This window comes from Styela clava, chromosome 7 (genome assembly GCF_964204865.1).
Source record: "Styela clava chromosome 7, kaStyClav1.hap1.2, whole genome shotgun sequence".
Taxonomy (NCBI): Eukaryota; Metazoa; Chordata; class Ascidiacea; order Stolidobranchia; family Styelidae; genus Styela; species Styela clava.
Window position 1 is genome coordinate 5,950,231 of NC_135256.1, and position 20,086 is coordinate 5,970,316.

General features: G+C 34.8%; 1 protein-coding gene across 1 annotated transcript; it reads right to left on the minus strand.

The window, feature by feature from the left end:
- Nucleotides 1-8,767: 8,767 nt before the first annotated feature.
- On the minus strand, nucleotides 8,768-10,448 carry LOC120327860 (scavenger receptor cysteine-rich domain-containing protein DMBT1-like). The gene has a single exon (XM_078114831.1). The coding sequence runs from the start codon at nucleotides 10,410-10,412 to the stop codon at nucleotides 9,078-9,080; it is 1,335 nt and encodes a 444-aa protein (XP_077970957.1). The 5' UTR covers nucleotides 10,413-10,448; the 3' UTR covers nucleotides 8,768-9,077.
- Nucleotides 10,449-20,086: the final 9,638 nt, after the last annotated feature.

The window sequence follows — 20,086 nt, forward strand, 5'->3', positions numbered from 1 at the left end:
AATCTAAACAATGTCGGTACTGGAGTTGATCTCATCACCCAGATGTTTGCCCCGGGCGTTTTCTGATTAAATTTCTTCGTCTGATTTTTCAACTAATTATAAAGGTATCAACTTTGTAGCCATAAAACGCAGTACGATGCTATAATAATTTTGCAGATATAAAAAGTGCTAAAAGCATTTATCTTAAATTTGGTAAGGAGTACAACGCAAAATAACAAAGCTGGCTTACTTATACGTTTTATTAAGAAGAGTTTGGCACTTTATTTTGGAGAGAAGAAAATCGTACGGCGAATGGAACCACTTGTTGCACGTCCGACTATCTGTAAAGTTTTGAGAATAATTAGAGACAACCAATTTCATTTAACATATATCGGCTTTGATAGCGTTGGAAGCCTTAATTAACCGACCGGTGGCGAGGAGTCCAGCAATCCTCTCGCATATTATTGTAACCTGACTCGTGGTTGTGAGATTCAAATACCAATTTGATTGTAGAGATAGTAGCAAAAGTGACTGGCATTCCTGATGTCCTAGAAATTTAGTATTAGTATTAGAAGAAGTATATTTCAACAAAGTCATGTCTGCAAATACCTTGTGAAATACTTGTTCTAGTAATGTTATGTTATCAAAATTTAAATATTAATACATGCTCAATACAGACCCCTGCAGTAAGCGATAATCATGGCAAACTAACTACCGGTATACTTATTTGAGATACAACATCGCCTTGTATAACATATATCACGCTTCCTGAAATAGCAACTTGGCTAACATCGCACGCTACATAATGAAACATTACATTAACTCAACCTATTTTAACACTTAAAATATGGATATGATAAATATAGGATGTCTATGAAGTCCCTTTTAAAAATTCAAAAAATTTTACAGAGTAAAATGATGAGATATCGAAATTAGGGTTGTTTTATGTTATCAGTATTTCATAAAGTTTTATTGACACATTTAATACACTTCTAAACGTTTAATCAAAATTATCATTACTCTATTTAATATACTTCTATATATTCATTGAGGAAAAATCTGTAAGCACAATCTCGCTCACAACCTGGTAACCCTATTCTGCTCGCTACAGGTCTATTCAATAAACGTTTCCTGAAATAGCAACTTGGGTGACATCGCACGATACATAATGAAATATAAACTCAATCTATTTCAAAACTAAAAATATGAAATTCTTTGAATATTCTTCGAGTAAAAATTTGTATGCAGACGCAATCCCATACATAACCTGGCAACCCTATTCCGCTCGCTGCAAGTCTAGTCAATAAAGTTAGAATGATCTAACTGGCAACCCGCTCTCTACAGGGAAGCGAATCGACATCAGGTCGCTAATACGTCGCGAGTGGTCGCGAAAAGCAGTGATTAAATTCACTTGAACTCCCCTCGTCAACGCTGTTAAAAATATTGATTGAATGTACTTAACATGTTAAGTATATACAGTGGCGTATCTACGTGAAATGACGCCCATGGAAAAGTTTAAAAATGCGCCCTCTTGATATTTGGTTAACAAATTCTGATGACTGTTATTAAAATGAAATACTTGTACGTTATTATTTGAGAGTAAAAATACCAGTTTCAGTTATTTTCAAATTGAAATTATTTTATATAAACATATTAAGATTGTAACTTTTCGCCGTTTTGTCCCTTTTCTAACGGCGCCCGTGGCACGAGTCTCGACCAGGTTTGTTATTCTTTAATCAATAATTGTTTAGGTATTTTTACTTCATTTAATACATCTGTGAGGGCCAAAACAATATATTGTATCGATAAATTCTCTTTCCAATTTTAATTTTTTTTAAGACGTTATGGACACTCCAAATTTTTTGTCGACGTTATTAATTTATTAACACAAAAACGTCATCAAATTTCATCATACTATCGTGTCTTTAGGTTAGATATCACGCCTTAGTGAAATTAGTTACTATAAATATATACCTTCCCCCTATCACCATATATCATTCTCGTCTGAATTGTGGTCATAGGTTCATTTTGATTTCCCCGGAACAATAACATACACAAATCCATGACACACAAAGAGAGAGAGAGATTTTATTTACACAGACAATGAAAAACAATATCGATAATTTTTATAGAAACATTGTTTTGTGCTGTCCAGTATGCAAGACCGTTGAAGGCCATTGAGGCTCCTGACCAATTTTACACTGCTATTAAAAAGTCGGAATTGGTTGCTACAATATAAATATAAAGAAGACGGAAAATGAGTCAGCAGATATTTTAGTTCCATGATTCGACACTAACAGCACCTTATGATAGAGTTCAGAGGACATGTGAAAATATATATAATACCGGTACTACACTGTGATCTTGTACAGGGCTACTCAACTGGCGGTCCGAATCCGGACCTTTCAAGTATTTGATTCAGACCGCACCTAATTCTTTATTTTGGATCACTAGCCCCACTTTTGAAGTTTCCTTTTATAAAATGACTTTGATAATTTTGAATTTATATGAAAAGAACTATAACACTATAATAAACATTCTTGATTATCTAATAATCATTAGCCGGCCGAGGAAGTGCGCGTTTAAAAATGGCGAAATATAATTTCTGGAAAGACTGGACCCAAATATGTATGTAGTTTTGTATGCGGATCTTCGGTAAAATAGTTGAGTAGCCCTGATCTAGTACATTACAGATTACCATGAGCAAATCGGGCTCAGTATAAAATATAAATAAACAATAAGAATAGCACAGACAGAATAATGAAAAAATTTCGCACCATGTCATACTATTATTAAGGTAGGGCAAAGGTTTTAAAATTTTCTATTTTATATACATATTTCATGTCCTATTGAATACGAAATGGATTGTTTTGTCATTTTGTATTCTTAATCTTTTTGTTATGAAACAATTGCCTTTTTCGTTAATTGGTTTGAAATTTTCAGTGATTAAAAGGCTGTATTTAGCGCTAGAAGGCTATTACTTTCATTCATTTCAAAAATGTCTGTGGACTCTATGAGATTCGTTTTTTGTGTGTGGTGACGTAATCAAAATTTAAAATTGCAATGTAGCGGTTCCGCGTTTGGGGCCAGGCGAAATCGTGAAGACTGCGGTATCGGTAGTCTATTGTGACAGATTGCACACCCGTGATACCTCGTTTTGGCTTTCGTGTCCATATATTTGAGCATGTCTCTCTTGTTGTTTATCATTTTACATGGATTTCTAATCATTTTTCTATATACGACACAATATCATGTAGGGTTTCATGCCATCTTAGAAGCCCCAAATCTGCTTATCTTGAATTGTAATGGAGATACATATAAGAGGCAGTGGATTTGATTCAGTTAGAATAAACATCAACAAAGCAAACACGATTCTAGCTACGCAACAATTACGTCGTATAATAATAGCGTGCTTGTCAGTCTGAGAAAGTAGTGGTTTAACTGGTGCGAAGTATAAAGGTTCAGCATACTCCACTCGATAGGAAAAAGATTCGCACCGCTGAGAATAACCATGGGCATGATCTAATAAATTTGACTGGCTATGACAATTTAAAACGCGCACCCGCTCACGGCTTTTCAGGTCAAATCCAGCAGCGCCGCATTTCGGACTGGCAGAATATAAAATCTTTTTCAAAGCAAGAAATATAATCTATTTGGTTAGTACCTTAGTATCTTGAATATTTCAGTGATGGCTCGTGACTTTATTCTAGTGAATATTTTTCTCCTTCAGCCATATTTCTTTATATTGCCTGTGCGCGCACGTAACTTCGCTCAGAGATCTCACCTCCTTTCTTGGATAAGCATAACCTTGCTTTGAGCAAAATTTCACAAAAAAACTTATTGCATTGCAAATTTTTATAAAAAGCACGAAGGAATATTGACCCAAAACCCATAACGATAGTTTGTATAGTGTGTTAAAAACATAAACGGTACCCGTAACCTAGTTAAAAAATCACATCCTTTGCTTCTGAGTGAATGCGCATGACCTTCTTTCGAGAAAAAAAACATGATGCCTTGCGACAAACCCACAATGGAAAGTTAAATGACGGTTTGATTTTAGGAACTAACAATTCTTCAGAATGTAAATTTTTTGTATCACATATTCGGAAATAACACCAAAGACTTGTGTAGTTTACGGTGTTTTTTGATCAATTATGTAAGGGTCAGTTGTTTATGGTCGTATTGCAGGTCGAGGATGTGTCATCGCTTCATGACTCGTCTATTAGCGTGTTATGGTGAATCTTTAGAACTTTGACAACTCATTTAACGGTTTTAACCTCCATAAAAGGGCGTTCCAGAAGTATGTGTACCAATATAGAGGTAACTAATTTTGTCCGCCTACTTTACATCAAGTTGTGTAAATGGACTGGAACCTATGGGCAGGGAGTATATTTACTTGGCTATCACAGGCAATTCATTTTTGAAATGGGCTAGAAGTTTTATTGTAATCTACAATATATGGCTGAAAATAAACCGGGGTTTGAAAGTTCAACTTGACAATCTGTTTTGTCGAACTTATAGCTGTACTAACGAGCTCGCACCAAACCAAACCCTGCGAACCCCCTATCACCACCACTGTCCTTGTACACAAATAAGTTCAGATATCTCCTCAAAGAAAATCCCGTTTGTTTATTAAAGTAAAGTCTTAAAAATCACGGGAAGTAAGGTTACGCTAACGGTGTACTAAGAGGTACACACAAAAGTAATTATATGTTAACAGTTGAACTTATAGCTTAAATTGTGCAAAATGTAAATACTCGGTTACTAGACTTCGAAGCACTGACTCCAGAAAAAAGGAGTTACTGAAATGCGCAAATGCAAAGTAAAATGTGAAGGATAAGTGTCCGAGTTAACCTACCTGAATTGGAACAGCAACAACGTTCTGCAAACTCCTGTACACAAAACAAAGATATTTGGTCTCCGCTGGGAATTATCCAAGGACCTCGATGACGGCCTACTTTCACACTGGTTAATTATTTAAAGAACTAAATTTAACATAACTGGAGCTAACTCAAAACAAATTATTGCTTTCAAACATAATTTATTTTTCGCCGGTGTAATATGATGTTGAACCTGAATTCTTTAGAAAAACGGGAAAGATATATTTGATTCAAATATTCGTTATACTTTGAATTTGCCATTTGAGATCGAAATGAGTTTTTCAGCCGAAACTTAGGACTACCAGTAGTAATTTATTACAAAAAAAGTTTGCGAGAATATTGCCTGGAAACATTTCCTTATATTTTAGTATATAGCGAGATCCGATCGGATCGGGAGAAGACCGTAATATTTTTAAAAGTTTAGCTAGGAGTGTGCTAAGTGTGCTTTAAATTCTTTTTCATACCTTCGTTATGTACGTATACGATATCATAAAAACACATTTCACGAGAATGCAAGCTTTCAAACAACAGAAAAAAATTCTAGAACTATTATTTCATTCCTATATATAAGCGCTGTGAATCGATAATCCTTTACACCGTAAAAGCATAATTAGGAATACCTAATCCTCAGAACGGCGGAAACTTCAACTCACATATCAAAATAAAACTTGTAAAATTCACAATAACAAATCTATGTATTCCGATTTTCAGCTAGTTTTTAGCCCCTCAAACCGTATATATTCCAAATTTTCCTACCTCTTTTTACTACATACAAAAACATCGCGATAATTTTTTTCCAATTTTCCTTATTTTAGTGCTATTATCAGTTCGAAGACTAGCCAAGAGCCTCTCGTAGTATTTATACCTAAAATTATGGCCTAACCCTAACCTAGTACACATATTACATTCCGATGTCCGCCATCTTGGTTCGCATACTTCGGGAGCCCCAAAACATCTCCCAGTTTAGATAGAAGTTCGACAACACGATGTCAACATTTGACTTGGACTTCAATCTCGTTTAACACTTCGAATCACTATTTCATATCGAGAGAAAGAGAGATTCGTCTTTTCGTCAACCAAAATGATACAACAGTCATTGTAATAATAAAAATTAATAACAAGTAATAAATTAGTTTGGTAGAGACAGGAAGAGGTGATAGGAGTAGGACTATGTTTAAGATTCGCCACTGTGTTCAAGATTTACAATTTTAGATGACTGAATATTGGAACGTAGAACGTTCTAGGACGAATGTCTAAGATATGTTGTTATACAGCTAGAGTCTTTGAGCTCCTCGAGTGTTCTTGCTAAACATTAAAGCTAACAGTTTTCAACTGCTCCTCCAAAAATAGTTACTAATAGCTGAACTCGTTAAATAAACTAAATCCTTTATTTAAAACTTGTGAAACATGTAAATATTCGTTACATTACACAACATTATAACTTGCGAACGCCCTTTAGAGATGGAATGTCGCAAATAAATCTCCAAATTTACAATATTGTAATGAAGGTTTGAAGACTCAAAGTTCATTTGCAATACTTTTACAGTTACCATTCTAGAACCATTATTTTATTCTTATAAGGGATGTGAATACATAATACTATACTGTAAGCATAATTATAAATACCCAACCCAAATAAAAACACTTACCTTATAAAATCAACAATAACAAACTTTCCAGCTAGTTTTTAGCCCTCATAACTCAAATATATTCCAAATTTTCCTACCTCTTATTACTACATACAGACATATAAAAACATCTTCCAGTTTAGATAGAAATTCGGCAACACTTTGAAACGGTCGATCCGTAGTTTACCCTTTAACATTTCCTGCAACCGTTTTCAGTAATTGCTGACAATTTAACCCTGTTTAACTAGCTCAATTAATTTACACTTTCAGGAAATGTATAAATTGAATACTTTGTTACGGGCTCCGACGTACATTTTCATATTCCTCCAATTTAAACCTCCTTCTAACTCTCAAAATATGTCTACCTATGTGTTCTAAATTTACCTACAAAATAGAGTGCACCGCGCCACAAAATCTCTCCTAATCAGATTCATTAATAATGCAAAAATAATTTTGATTCGGTCGTTGTCTCTTATGCGCACCAGTGGAGTCTTTGGGAATAATATCAACAGGCTGTGGCGTTGTCATGCCTATATTACTCCACCAAGTGGCGTAAATGTTATTTTTGTGAAATTGTACCATTTTTGGACACGAAATGACCTATCTACAGTTTTGTTAAAAGGTTTATGAAACTTGATGTTATTGTTAATATTTTTCTTCTTTTATCTTTGCCTATTGGACAAATTGCTTTGAAAGGTTTTGTGCTTTGAAGATTGTTGTTGTCTCCAGAATGCTATAAATTTCATTCTTTCTCGCATTTCTGTGGGCTTTATGTAATTCGTTTTATACTTTTGTGTGCTGACGTCATCAATATTAACAATTGGGCACCTAGCGACGGTTCCGCGATCGCATTCGAGCGATTTGGTTGTCAATTTGTACATTCAGTTGGCATTGCTAATTTGAGATGCATTGTTTAATAGCTTGTCGAAACCGGTAAAACATTTGGACGAACTTTTCAATACCAAAGGAAAGGATTATTTTTAACCCATCCAAAGCAGTGCTAAGATATTTAAACCTAGTAAATATTTAAACCTAGTTGATCATACAGTGCTACCTTTTCTTAATTTTCCAGATTATTTTGCTAGCTGACCGACAAAAAGCTTGTAATGTAACAATTTAATTTTGACAGTGCCAACAAGATATTTTGTAACCCGACGCTTTCTACAAGTGATTTGTATTAAAAAATATTGTCATATTCATCATGTTATTAGAAGTTCGCCATTCAACGCTCAATAAACTCTCGGATGATTTATTTATTTATTCGTAATTACTGTCTTTTTCTGTAACACAATTTCTGTATAACTCTTGATTGCTAAAAATGATTGATAACCGATAAGATTGTCCTATACTTCCTATAATGCCGTTTTCAGCCCTACATGTACAAGATAGGGTACTCCCGAAGTATGTGGACTAAGATGGCGGACACCGGAATGTAGTATGTGTACCATGTTAGGGTTAGGCCATAATTTCAGGTAAAAATACTACGGGATCACTTGGCTAGTCCCCGAACTCGTAATATAACTAAAATGAGGAAATTGGTAAAAAATTATAGCCTAACCCTAACCTGGTACACATACTACGTTCCGGCGTTCGCCATCTTGGTTCAAATACCTCGGGAGTACCCATAATAGCATAAGGTGCATATGATTAAAAGATTTATTCCGGGAATAAAAGCCGATAAATCGGCGCTCCAGAAGTGAGTGTACCAATATGGAAGTAACTAATTCTGTTCGCCTACTTTACATCAAGTTGTGTAAAGGGACTGAAGCCTATGGGTAGGGGTGTATATTCACTTGTATAACACAGACAATCCCCGAACGCTTAATACAACTAAAATAAGGGAATTCGGAATACACTCATGGCCTAACCCTAACCTGGTACAAATACTACGGGGGTACCGATATGTCGGCGTAATCACATACCAAATCTAACCACTTCGGTGACTGAAACTACACTTTCGAGTAATATCCTTACCTTATACGAAGCTCGTCGTCTAATCGTTTCATCAAGTGACAATATTTGTTGTATTGATTATAGGATACACCGATATTGGGCAGGAATGTGTGCAGCTTTTTATTATTACAGCGTGAGAAAAAGAATTAATATATTTAGTATTTATAATTTCACACAAATTGTACACAAGGACAGTTTTTCTATTTTTTGCTGTTGAAGTCATATACATATTATGGCGCTCCCGAAGTATGTGCACAAAGATGGCGCACAACCTGAAACCATAACCAGGTACTATGTTCAGGTTGTGCGCCATCTTGGTGCACATACTTCTGGAGGTCCCACATAATTATATATTTCTGTTATTTTACCCAAAATTTTGCTGCATTATTTTAGCCCGATGCAGCAATTTATATGATATTTGGAAGCACTGTTGGTTATCACATAACCTTCGTATAGTTGAGAATTGTTCACAAAATATTGATTACCTCGACCTAAAAGTTATATGTCAGAATATTAAAAATGAAAATTATAAAAACGCATTGTTCAAATACAAAATAAACATTAAAGCACAAAATTTGATCAAAATCTACAATCCACTAAACAGATTGTTGAACATCGCCAACATTAGGTCGTTTCTTTAGGGTTTCTGCATCGTCTCTTGTGGGCGTTTCTTTATTGGTTTGTTTTTTATACGTTCCCAAAGTCTTCTAATAATGTTAGAAATTACATCATTTTTATCGTGACCAGCTTCATCGGTTGTTCTAAGCCACCACGGAGTAGTTGTTTTCATTGGAGTTGTCTCTGTTGGTGTTGCTGACGTGCTGGTGCCGTAATACACTGACGTATACTGTATTTTGAAACCCGGTGCTGTAATAAACTTGTCACTATGGAAAATAATATAAGCGCTGTTGTTACTGGACTGAATTTGAGCATTGAAGTTTTCATAAAATCCCGTCAGATGAGCCAGCTGTGGTCCTGTTTGATCCGGTGTACCATCATACATGAATACGTAGTCAAAGTCATCTTCTGTGTAAAAGTAGTCTACTTCGAAAACAATATTATACCAGGAAGGAACATGAATGATCCAGATGCAGTCAACGTTATTTTGATAATTTTCCGGATAATTTGGCGAAATAATTGTGCCATTGTTTTCGTATAAGGTGCCCCCACAGCTAATCGATTGAGATGGCAGTTTGTCTGGCGGTATATAAAACTCTGCATCGTATCGAATATTAAAACCGTTTGCCACTGAGTACGAATTAGTTGTGAAACGAAGAAAGGCAAAATTTGACGAAGTAACGATAGTGTTATTGTATGGAACATATCCCTCTAGATCTGCTATGATTTTATTGTTTTCAGAATCCCCGTCGTAAACGTACAAATAATCACCACTTCCCAACGAGAACGATTGTATACTCATTCGAATAAAAGTACCGAAAGGTGTTTCTACAGACCATTGGCATTCAAGATCGTTTCCATAGTAATACGACGGGTAACCTGGTGATGAAATATATCCATAAAAACCAGATAAAGAGCTTTTCCCGCATGTACTATTGGACATGGGTTGCGTGGTAACAGGTGAGGCTGTTGTATCAGATTGTGTGTACTCATTTGTTGAATACACATAAATCAAAAATCCTTGATCAGTTACACCAGAGTTAGACTGAAAGTGCATTGTTGCGTAAGAAGACGTTGTAATATCGAGGTAGAATAAATAACCTGTAAACTTTGCAATGAGTTGTGAAGAATCGGTTCCAAATCCATTGTAAATTCTCACCCAATCGTTAAAGTACTCAAGTCTGAAATAATGGATCCCAAATCGCAAAGCGCCGTATCCACTGTCTGCTTGGATTCTCCATTGACAATTGGCATTGTTGGGATACCCAACACTAGAAAATCCCGGAGACTCTATAATCGCAGATCCCGTCAAATACTGAATTTCGCTGCGCTGCTGTAAGCTAGAATAAGTCATATCCCAGTATTTTTTTTCTTTAGACGTTGCTCCGATAACGACAAGGTCCACCTATTAAAAAATGAAAAGTAGAAATGCAATAAGCTTCAAATACTCTTGAAGTAAACAAGTTAATATATGAGCACAGATGACTGCGACAAAATGTCCGCGGGCCACAGTCCAATTGCAACGACACCATAGGGGTTTTTAATGTCGTGTTACGTGTTTGCGCCAAACTGGGACGAACACGTGCCTGACAAAAATTCAATAACGGATATTTTTTTTTCATTGGTGCCATGTTATAATTAAAAAAGTTGAAATTTCTGACAGTAAAAACGTTGATTACAAATGGCGTAAGTTAGATTCGAGTGGTGTCTGAAATATATGGTTAAGCAATCAGGATGCAGTTAGCGTAATTTGTCAAAGCAGGTGACATTATTGTACAAAACATTCACACGAATTACGATAGCTATGTGGAGCAATTACGGGTTGAAAATATTTATTAAGAAAGTGTCACAGGGGAAGAAATAGTTGTCGAATGCAGTGTCGAATGGACTATCTCTCTGGAAATATCCAAGGAGAGCAAAATTACTGGCCAGACAATACATACCGTGTTTCCTTGGAAATAAGACAGGGTTCAGGACAGGTCATTTCAATTATTTTTTTCGAAAAATAACACTATAGGGCTTATTTTATGGGATGTCTTTTATTTACATTTATCAAAAACTAAAATTACAAAGTATCGAATTACGAGATTTCCAAATATATAAATTATGAAAAAGATGACTGGGTCTTATTTTAAGGGGAGGGCTTAAATTAAAATTCTTTTTAAAATTCAGGCTAGGTCTTATTTTCGTGGAAACACGGTAAGCCTGCGTCCCTCTTGCTTTATATTGATGGGATTTTATTGAATAACTAAGGTTAAAATTTTATAATGCTCAAGTTATAGTGAACACTAAAATGCAAAGGTGCCAGTGGTTTCAGTTGTATTTAAATGTAGTTGTAGTAAAAAGGGCAATACGTAAATTCTATGGTGTACAAATGTATTGTATATGTGCAGTTTCGTAGTGTATAAACCTCAAATTCATTACCAAAACACTTTTTGAAGAAACTGTTGTGTTAAACAAGAAATAGGTGATCCAGTAGTTTGTGTACCAGGCTAGGGTTATGCCATAATTTTATTCCAATTTTCCTTATTTTTAGGGTTACCATATTTTTCTGATCTCAAAGCGGGACACATCCAAAGACCATAGCTGTGGTTTTTTCAACTTTAAGTTTAACGATTTTCCATTAGGGGCCTATATTAAAAACAATCCCGCTGTCTTCATTGACCATATTGTCATCGAGCGTTCATGCGCTATCTGCCTAAATATCGGTTTCAGTTCGAAATAAAGAAAGGAATTTACGTTAACGTTAAACATCATTTTGGCATACGGGGCTTACACATAACAACTCGTAGCAATTATCCGCTAATGTTAGCGGAAAACAACCAACCAGCGAGACTTTTGGCTGATCGGTCGGGACGCCGGGACAAGACGTTGAAAAGTGGGACAGTCCCGCCTAAAACGGGACGTAGGGTAAGCCCACTTATTTTAGTTTTATAGCGACTTCGAGGAATGTCTGTGTTAGCCAAGTGAATACACCCCTAGCCAATAGCTTCAGTTCCTTAACACTACTTGATGTAAAGTAGGCAAACAAAATTAGTTACGGTACCTCCATATTGATACACACACTTCTGAATCGCCGCGAATTGCTTGTAAGAGTGTATTGAATTGCTTGTTAGAAAATATAAAATGGCGGTGTATTATATTAGGAAATAAATTAAAACTCACTTCATTGTTTGTTATAGATCTTTTCTTCACTTCATCGTTTTCTGCATTTGATAAGGCAAGATCGAATACACACAAGAAGGCAGTAAAACGGATAAAATCGCTTTCAGTGAAATCATTTTACCGGCTGGCCTAAATCTGAAGATGAAAAATAATTTTGACCGTGTGAAAGAATAAATTATAAATTTTGGTCCTCCCGTAGTATGTGCATCAAGATGGCGACCACCGGAAAGTAGTGTGTGTATCAGGTTGGGGTTTGGTCATAATTTCAGGTACAAATACTACTGGAGTCACTTGGATAGTCCCCTAACTCGAAGTAGAACTAAAATAGGGAAAATTGGAATAAAATTATGGCCTATCCCTAACCTGGTACACATTCTATGTACAGGTGTCCGCCTCTTGGTGCACATACTACGGGAGCGTTTGCCTCCAACTAATCTTGCCGTTTTGAGCCAGTACGCTGTCGGTACTAAACCAGGAAATTCGGTAAACTGCACCCTGTCCCAAAGAGTGCATAAGTACAGTTACCACTCATTTTCGATGTTATATAGTTTGAAGAGCGAGACGACATACGAAAAAATAAGATGAAAAAAGGGTGCGAAACATCAAACCATGCGTGTGTCACGTGATCACATTTATAAATTTTTCTTCGAAACTCCAACTCAAATTCCGACCCCGAGAAGTAACTAAATATAATGTATATATGTCAAATAATTACAAGACGATACATAGTCCACATCTTAACAATGCTTATTACAACCATATAAAAGGTCATGGTGTTTTATTTCGGGGATATTTATTGCAGTGACTTTAAAATACGACTAAATTTAACCTTCAAAAAAGTACTTGATTATAAGATTGCAGATTTCCGATCAATGTTTACCCCCATATCAACTTGGGCGTTTATTCGCCGGAAACCGCTTCCCGCCAATTGCTATTTTTCTATAAAAGTTATCCGTTACCAAATAATCGCGATAAACAACCATTAGTAGAGTTATAATATAATAACCGGCAATATTTATCATTAGGCAAGGTATAGGCTTGAAGCCTGGGGGTCTCAACATTTAATTTTTGGTACTTTCGTAGCGTGTGTAACAGGTTAGGGTTAGGCCGTAATTTCATTCAGATTTTTCCTAATTTTGGTTCTAAAACGAGTTCGGGGATTGTCTGTGTTAGCCAAGTGAATATACCCCCTGTCCATAGGCTTCCGTCCCTTTACACAACTTGATATAAAACAGGCGAACAAAATTACTTACCTCCATATTGGTACGCATACTTCTGGAGAGCAAAAAAAAGTACTTGACGATAAGATTGCAGATTTTCAATCAATGTTTACCCACATATCAACTTGAGCGTTTATTTGCTGGAAACCGCTTCCCGCCAATTACTATTTTTAATAAAGAAGTTATACATTACCAAATAATCACGATAAACAACCATCAGAGTTAAAATATATATACAAAAAGTACTTGACGATAAAATTGCAGATTTCCAATCAATGTGTACCCCCATATCAACTTGAGTGCATATTTGCCGGAAAGCGCTTCCCACCAATTGCTATTTTTTAATAAAAGTTATACATTACGGAGTTATCACGATAAACAACCATTAGAGTTGTAATATAATAACCGGCCATATTTATCATCAAGCAAGGTGGGCTGAAGCCTGGGGCCTCAACATTCGATTTTCGGTTTTCCCGTATATTTCCCGTACCAGGTTAGGGTTAGGCCATAATTTTATTCCGATTTTTTCTAATTTTAGATCTCTTACAAGTTCGGGGATTTTCTGTATTAGCCAAGTGAATATACCCAGTGGTGGGATTCAATTTTTTGTCAGCCGGTTCCTTCACAAAATTCATATTTTTTTACCCGGTTCTGTTACAAAAATTAATTGACAGTAACCAGTAATGCTAACCGGTTGGCTGATCTCATAAAATTCCGTGAGACGGTTCTATAGAACCGGTGCGAACCGGCTGAATCCCACCACTGAATATACCCCCTGCCCGTAGCTTTCAGTCCCTTTACACAACTTGATGTAAAGCAGGCAAACAAATGTTTAGCCACATATCAACTTGAGCGTTTATTTGCTGGAAACCGCTTCCCGCCACTTGCTATTTTCAAAAAAAAAGTTATACATTACCAAATAATCACGATAACCAATCATCAGAGTTAAAATATATTTAAAACCTTCTTTGTTCATTCCAAATTCACGGAATCATTTGACGTCACAATGCTTGCATACGATGTGCATTATTAGAACTAAAAGCAATATTATTTATATATATTTTAGTTATTTCGTTTGGTTCTTATTTTTCATGTATATATATTTTCTATTTAACTATTTGCTCCAGATTGTGTTTATTCAAAAAAAGTTTAAATACTGGTCATTTGACGTCATCTGCTGCTGTATACAGCAATTTAGGTGTCGCTGACACGTTAACTTTATAGTTTATTCGCGGCTTCTCGCCTATTGCAGTCGAATTATTGTACGACTGTTATTTTTTTTCTCTCAAATCATTTATTTTCTTTGTTTATTTATACAATATTCCATGCACGACGGTAATAAATATCTGAATCTGTAAATTCAATAAAAAATAATAAAATAAATTCACGAATCTAATGCAACGTATTACTTCGGATTTCAATTGTGACAGTTTGTAATTGAAAGACGCAATGTAATTCCACTTACTTCAAATATATGTGATATATATAATATTATTGAATAATATTCACATAGAAAATTACAATCATTTTCAGTGATCGGAAAGTTGCGACGGAATATTACGGAGGGTTAATTAACGTTTCAAACATGCCATCTAACATGCGGGGTTAGTTATGTGCGAGAGGATTGCTGGACTCCTCGTCGCCGTAGGATGGATGGTTCCCGTAACCGCTGGTCGGTTACGGCTTCCACCACCATTAAGTCCATGCTTCCGAAAACAAATAACTAACTAATTCCATACCTGACATGGAATGGTAACCGGACGAGAGGCCGTGGTTCACCATGTGGTTACGCCGAGTCAGAGTTCAACTTTGGGCTTCACAAGGTGTTATATTTAGTAATGTGTGTGAATGTATTGCATTGGGGCGTTACGTTTAGATTATACTTCGTCACATTGCTCTCAATACCTCAAGCCTTATGTCTTCACATTTGCGGAGAAGAAAAATAAAGTCAACTTTGAGGAATTGGAATGGTGAGTTTTTTGAATAAAATTTAGGCGCTCCATAAGTATGTGTACCAATATGGAGGTAACTAATTTGTTCGCCTATTTTACATCAAGTTGTGTAAAGGGCCTGAGACCTACGGGCAGAGGGTATATTCACTTGGCTAACGCAGACAGTTCCCGAACTCGAACTAAAATAAAAAAAAATCGGAATAAAATTATACCCTAACCCTGACCTGGTACACATACTACGGGAGTACCAAAATTTTAATATTATAAACGAAGAGGTAACCAAAATTTGGTTTTCGGATATATCAATGCAAAGTATTTGAACATTTCCGTTTTAAACAAAGCCTTCAAGTTTGTCAAACCACTTCATCCGAATCTATCCAGATGATTCGACGCATTTCATTGAATAATAAAACGCCAAGGTTAGCATACTACAAAGCGATTCAAAAAAATTGAACATCATACGACTGTATATATATATACAGACTTTTTAGCGTTAAAATTTTTTTAAAGAGTTGTCCAGCATCCCAAAGAAAGAGATTAATTGGCAAATTATACGGATTGCAATTATCTCTCATTAAAATAGAAAAATGTGTTTGAAATTAAAAATTTGCACTATGAAAAACGCAATTGCGCAATGGTCAAATAACCAGTACAAAGAATAACCTTTTGAACTTATGCATTGCACTTTTGTCATCTGAACTCCAGATGCCCGTTGAAAAGCCCTGCGCGAATTTTATTTTATTACGTAACAAAGGACATTACTCGGAATGTTGCAATCTGAAATATTCTCAGCTATTCACGATAAGGAAACCGACAGCGGCAAGCATATTATTGGGGTAAGGAAAAGTGTAACTCTTCTGCCTGCGAAATTTACTCCCAAGGGGTAAATTCACCACCCCCCCCCCACCCCTCCCGGTTGAAAACCCCCCGTCAGCAACTAGAGAGCCGATTCAACTTTGAAAATATGGCGTTTGATGGTGGAGTTTTCTTGGCGGATGATGCTTAAGTAGTATTTAAAAAGAACAAGTAGAAAAAAAATCACAAAACTAAAAACACGTTTGGAGCTTGCGTTCGAACTACGCGGAAGCATGTTTAAAAGAATTTTAACCCAAGCCCGCCTACATTACCGAAGCAAAATTGACGTAAAGTATATGACAACGCAATTGAGTAACTGCGGAAAAAATGAGTTTAGGTTGAACGCAAGAAGCCATCAAAGAGCGTACTTGGTGTATATGCATAGGTACCGTTTTATTATTATTATTATTGGACACGTACCGTTTTTCCCCGAATTTTCAATTTTCTTCCGAAAGATAACACTAGGACTTATTTTCAGGGATGTCTCATATTTTCATTTATCAAAAACAAAATTACAAAGTAGAGGATTACGAGATTTTCAAATATACAAAATATAAAAACGATATCCATTTACTTATGAATAACACATTTTTATTCAAAATACCTGCAAAACATAGATTATTAATCATTTAAATCGTGTAGGGAAGATTTCTTGATATAGACTGGGTAAAAAAATATTTGCGTTATTTACTAGGTCCTATTTCAAGAAGAGGGCTTATAGCAATGAGCATATATACAATGAGTAGAAACTTGCAAAGATTTGCTCATTGTGGCATTGCTCCCTGCATTTTTTACGTCGTCCAGCTAAATGGTTCGTTGCATATTAAGAAAACGCATTGCTCGCTGCCAAAATCCCTTGCTTCAGCCGAGTCGGGTGCGAAATTGGCCGTGTTGAGGTCTTTAATTCTTCAATACATATTTGGTTTTGGGTTTCGAAGTATGGTACGCTGAAAGCATACAACTATGAGCATATGCTTATTGCGAATGCATATCTATTAGACAGAAAACGTATCTACAGAACAGAATATGAACCAGTCGCCGAGAGGAGTGCGGTTATTTATGTATTTATTAATTGATATAACATGGGATTTACATATCCAAGGGGAGAAGAAAGCCGAAAAGAAGGCCTAAATATATGGCGAACCACGGCCTCTCTCAATCATAGCTCTGTGCTCCATATGAATCACATGGCTCTGCGAGCTATTCGTTTACTCATTAAAAATACTGATTTTAACTATAGATTACTCTGGGATATCTTGCCATTGAAAACAAAAGCCAGAAATTGGAAGAATAGCAGGGAATGAAATGTGTGTATTATGTAATGGAGAACCTGAGTTTGTTTCACATATTTTCATGTATTGTAAATTTACAAAAAATATTTATGAAGATTTTGTTTTAGATATATTAAAATTGTTATCAATATGATTCTTGCATATTATTTAATTTTAACGATCCTTTATATAGTCATATAGATACTGTTGATTTGGATGCAATTATACTTTTGTAATCAATAGTGAGTTATAAAATTTTGACCATGAGAAATTCTATTATATTCGAAAATAAAACACCACATTTTGCCTTTCTCAAAAAGCAGATAAAAATGGCCATAATATGTAGAAAAATATAGAGAATTATAGAATAAACAACCCATTTGAGAGGGAATTGAAAAATTTATGTAAAGCATTATTTTAAAAAGAAAATTATATGTTTATGATATGTATTTTATGTTTACTAATTTTATTTTTATTGTTTTATATCAATGCATTTATTAAAATAACCTAATTATGGTATGAATTACTACTGGAATTGAACAAAATAAATACTGGATCAAGAATGCAAAATGGAATATGAACTTATTTATATTATATATATTATTTTATATTTACCGTAATTAAAATCACTCATTGAGTGAACGAATGAGCATACTGTAATGCTTATTGGGAATACATACCATCTATTAGGCAGAACACTTATCTACAGAACAGAATATGAACCAGCCAAGTGGGGACCTGGGATATTGTATTCATTGATATAGATAGAGATAGTTTATTTTGAAAAGTCCACAATCTGACAATACAAACAAATAAAAAATGGAGAGTTCTGGAGAGCGAGCAAAACCTTTAAAAAAGTTCAAAACACGATGAGTATCATGTGCCTGCTGTGTTATAGCAAGTAGTAATGTGTAATGAATTTAATTCACTGTGGTAAATGAATTGCTATCTTTTTATTTGTTATGAGCACACTTGCTGAAACTCCATAATCTATTATTTTATTTTTTAGTAACACTTTTTATAAAAATATCAAATGTAGCCGAATGTAGATATGTACATGAGCACTTTATTACATATATATATATATATATATATATATATCTGCTGTAGAATGGTCAAATCCTGATCATGTATTATTGTGTGTTACTATCCTTCAAATCACTTGCCAGTCATAATCAAGTATTATAATTTGATGTGTTCAAATTATAGTGTTTAAAGAAATCTACCCATGATTTCATTACTATTATCAAATGTTTATATTTAAAGTGCTATAATAATAGAATTTTCCCCATCTTTGCTTATAAAAAATCCATGTCCTATTACATTCATTTTTAGTAGACAAATTTTCCAAATAATATGTATCCTCGCTAACCCATTTTTATGCAGTCGATATGCAATACATGTCAACTTATCAGCTGAATAAATGATGATCTTAGGACAAAAAATGATTATTTAGTACTTTCCAAATCAAAAATTCTTGTGAATAATGTATATAGTGAATAAGGTATATGAGAGGTATTGAAGAATTTAACACCGAACCTGTTAAATGACCCGAAATGTTGTAACGTTGTCTCCCAGTCAAACACCTGAGCATCTGTTTTTTTTTTAATATAATTTATATATGTTCATGGTTTGACGAACGAAATAAACTCTCTCTCTCTCTATTAGTTTAAAATACTGACTTCTGGACTTGGCTAATTTTATGCATATCAAAACTTGTCATTTATTTTTTCCACATGTTTTTCCAATAAAACATACTTACGCCTTACTACTGTTATTTGTAGCTTATTATTGTTAGCTAATTATTTTTGAGGTGGGGCGCAAGACCAACTGGGTTTACATACTTCAAGAGTACCTTTTTGTATTACAGTTGTGAAACAGAAAAAGCTGAATGTCGGTCTTATTCCATCTGTAAAGTTACCAAAAACTCCACAAAGAATGAACAATGTGTATTATCGATGAAATGAAAAGTGACATATAAAAAATACAGAAGCTGTGGAAAATATTTTGCATTACAGAAAAATTAGTTCACATATTAAATATTTTACATTACAAAAAAAAATGGTGCTCCAGAAGTATGTGCACCAATATGAAGGTAACTAATTTTGTTCGCCTACTTTATATCAAGTTGTGTAAATGGACTAAATTCTATCGGTAGGGGGATATTCACTTGTGTAACACAGACAATTCCCGAACTTTTAATAGAACAAAAATAAGGAGAATCGTAACCTAACCTGGTACACATACTACGAGTACCGAAAAAACAGCCCACATAGTAAAAGCAGTTATGGAAATACTTTACATTACAGAAAAATTAATTCACATAGTAAATAGCAGACGAAGGAAATATTTTGCATTGCAGAAAAAATAGCTCACATAGTTAATAGCAGTCATGAAATATTTCTCACTATTGATTACAAAAGTATAATTGCATCCGAATCAACAGTATCTATACGACTATATAAAGAATCGTTAAAATTAAATAATATGCAAGAATCATATTGATAACAAAATGTATTCTGATCAATTTTAATATAACTAAAACAAAATCCTCATAAATATTTT

Coding starts and splice junctions, on each gene's coding strand:
- LOC120327860 (XM_078114831.1), bottom strand. CDS start 10,412: ATGACTTATTCTAGCTTACAGCAGCGCAGCGAAATTCAGTATTTGACG.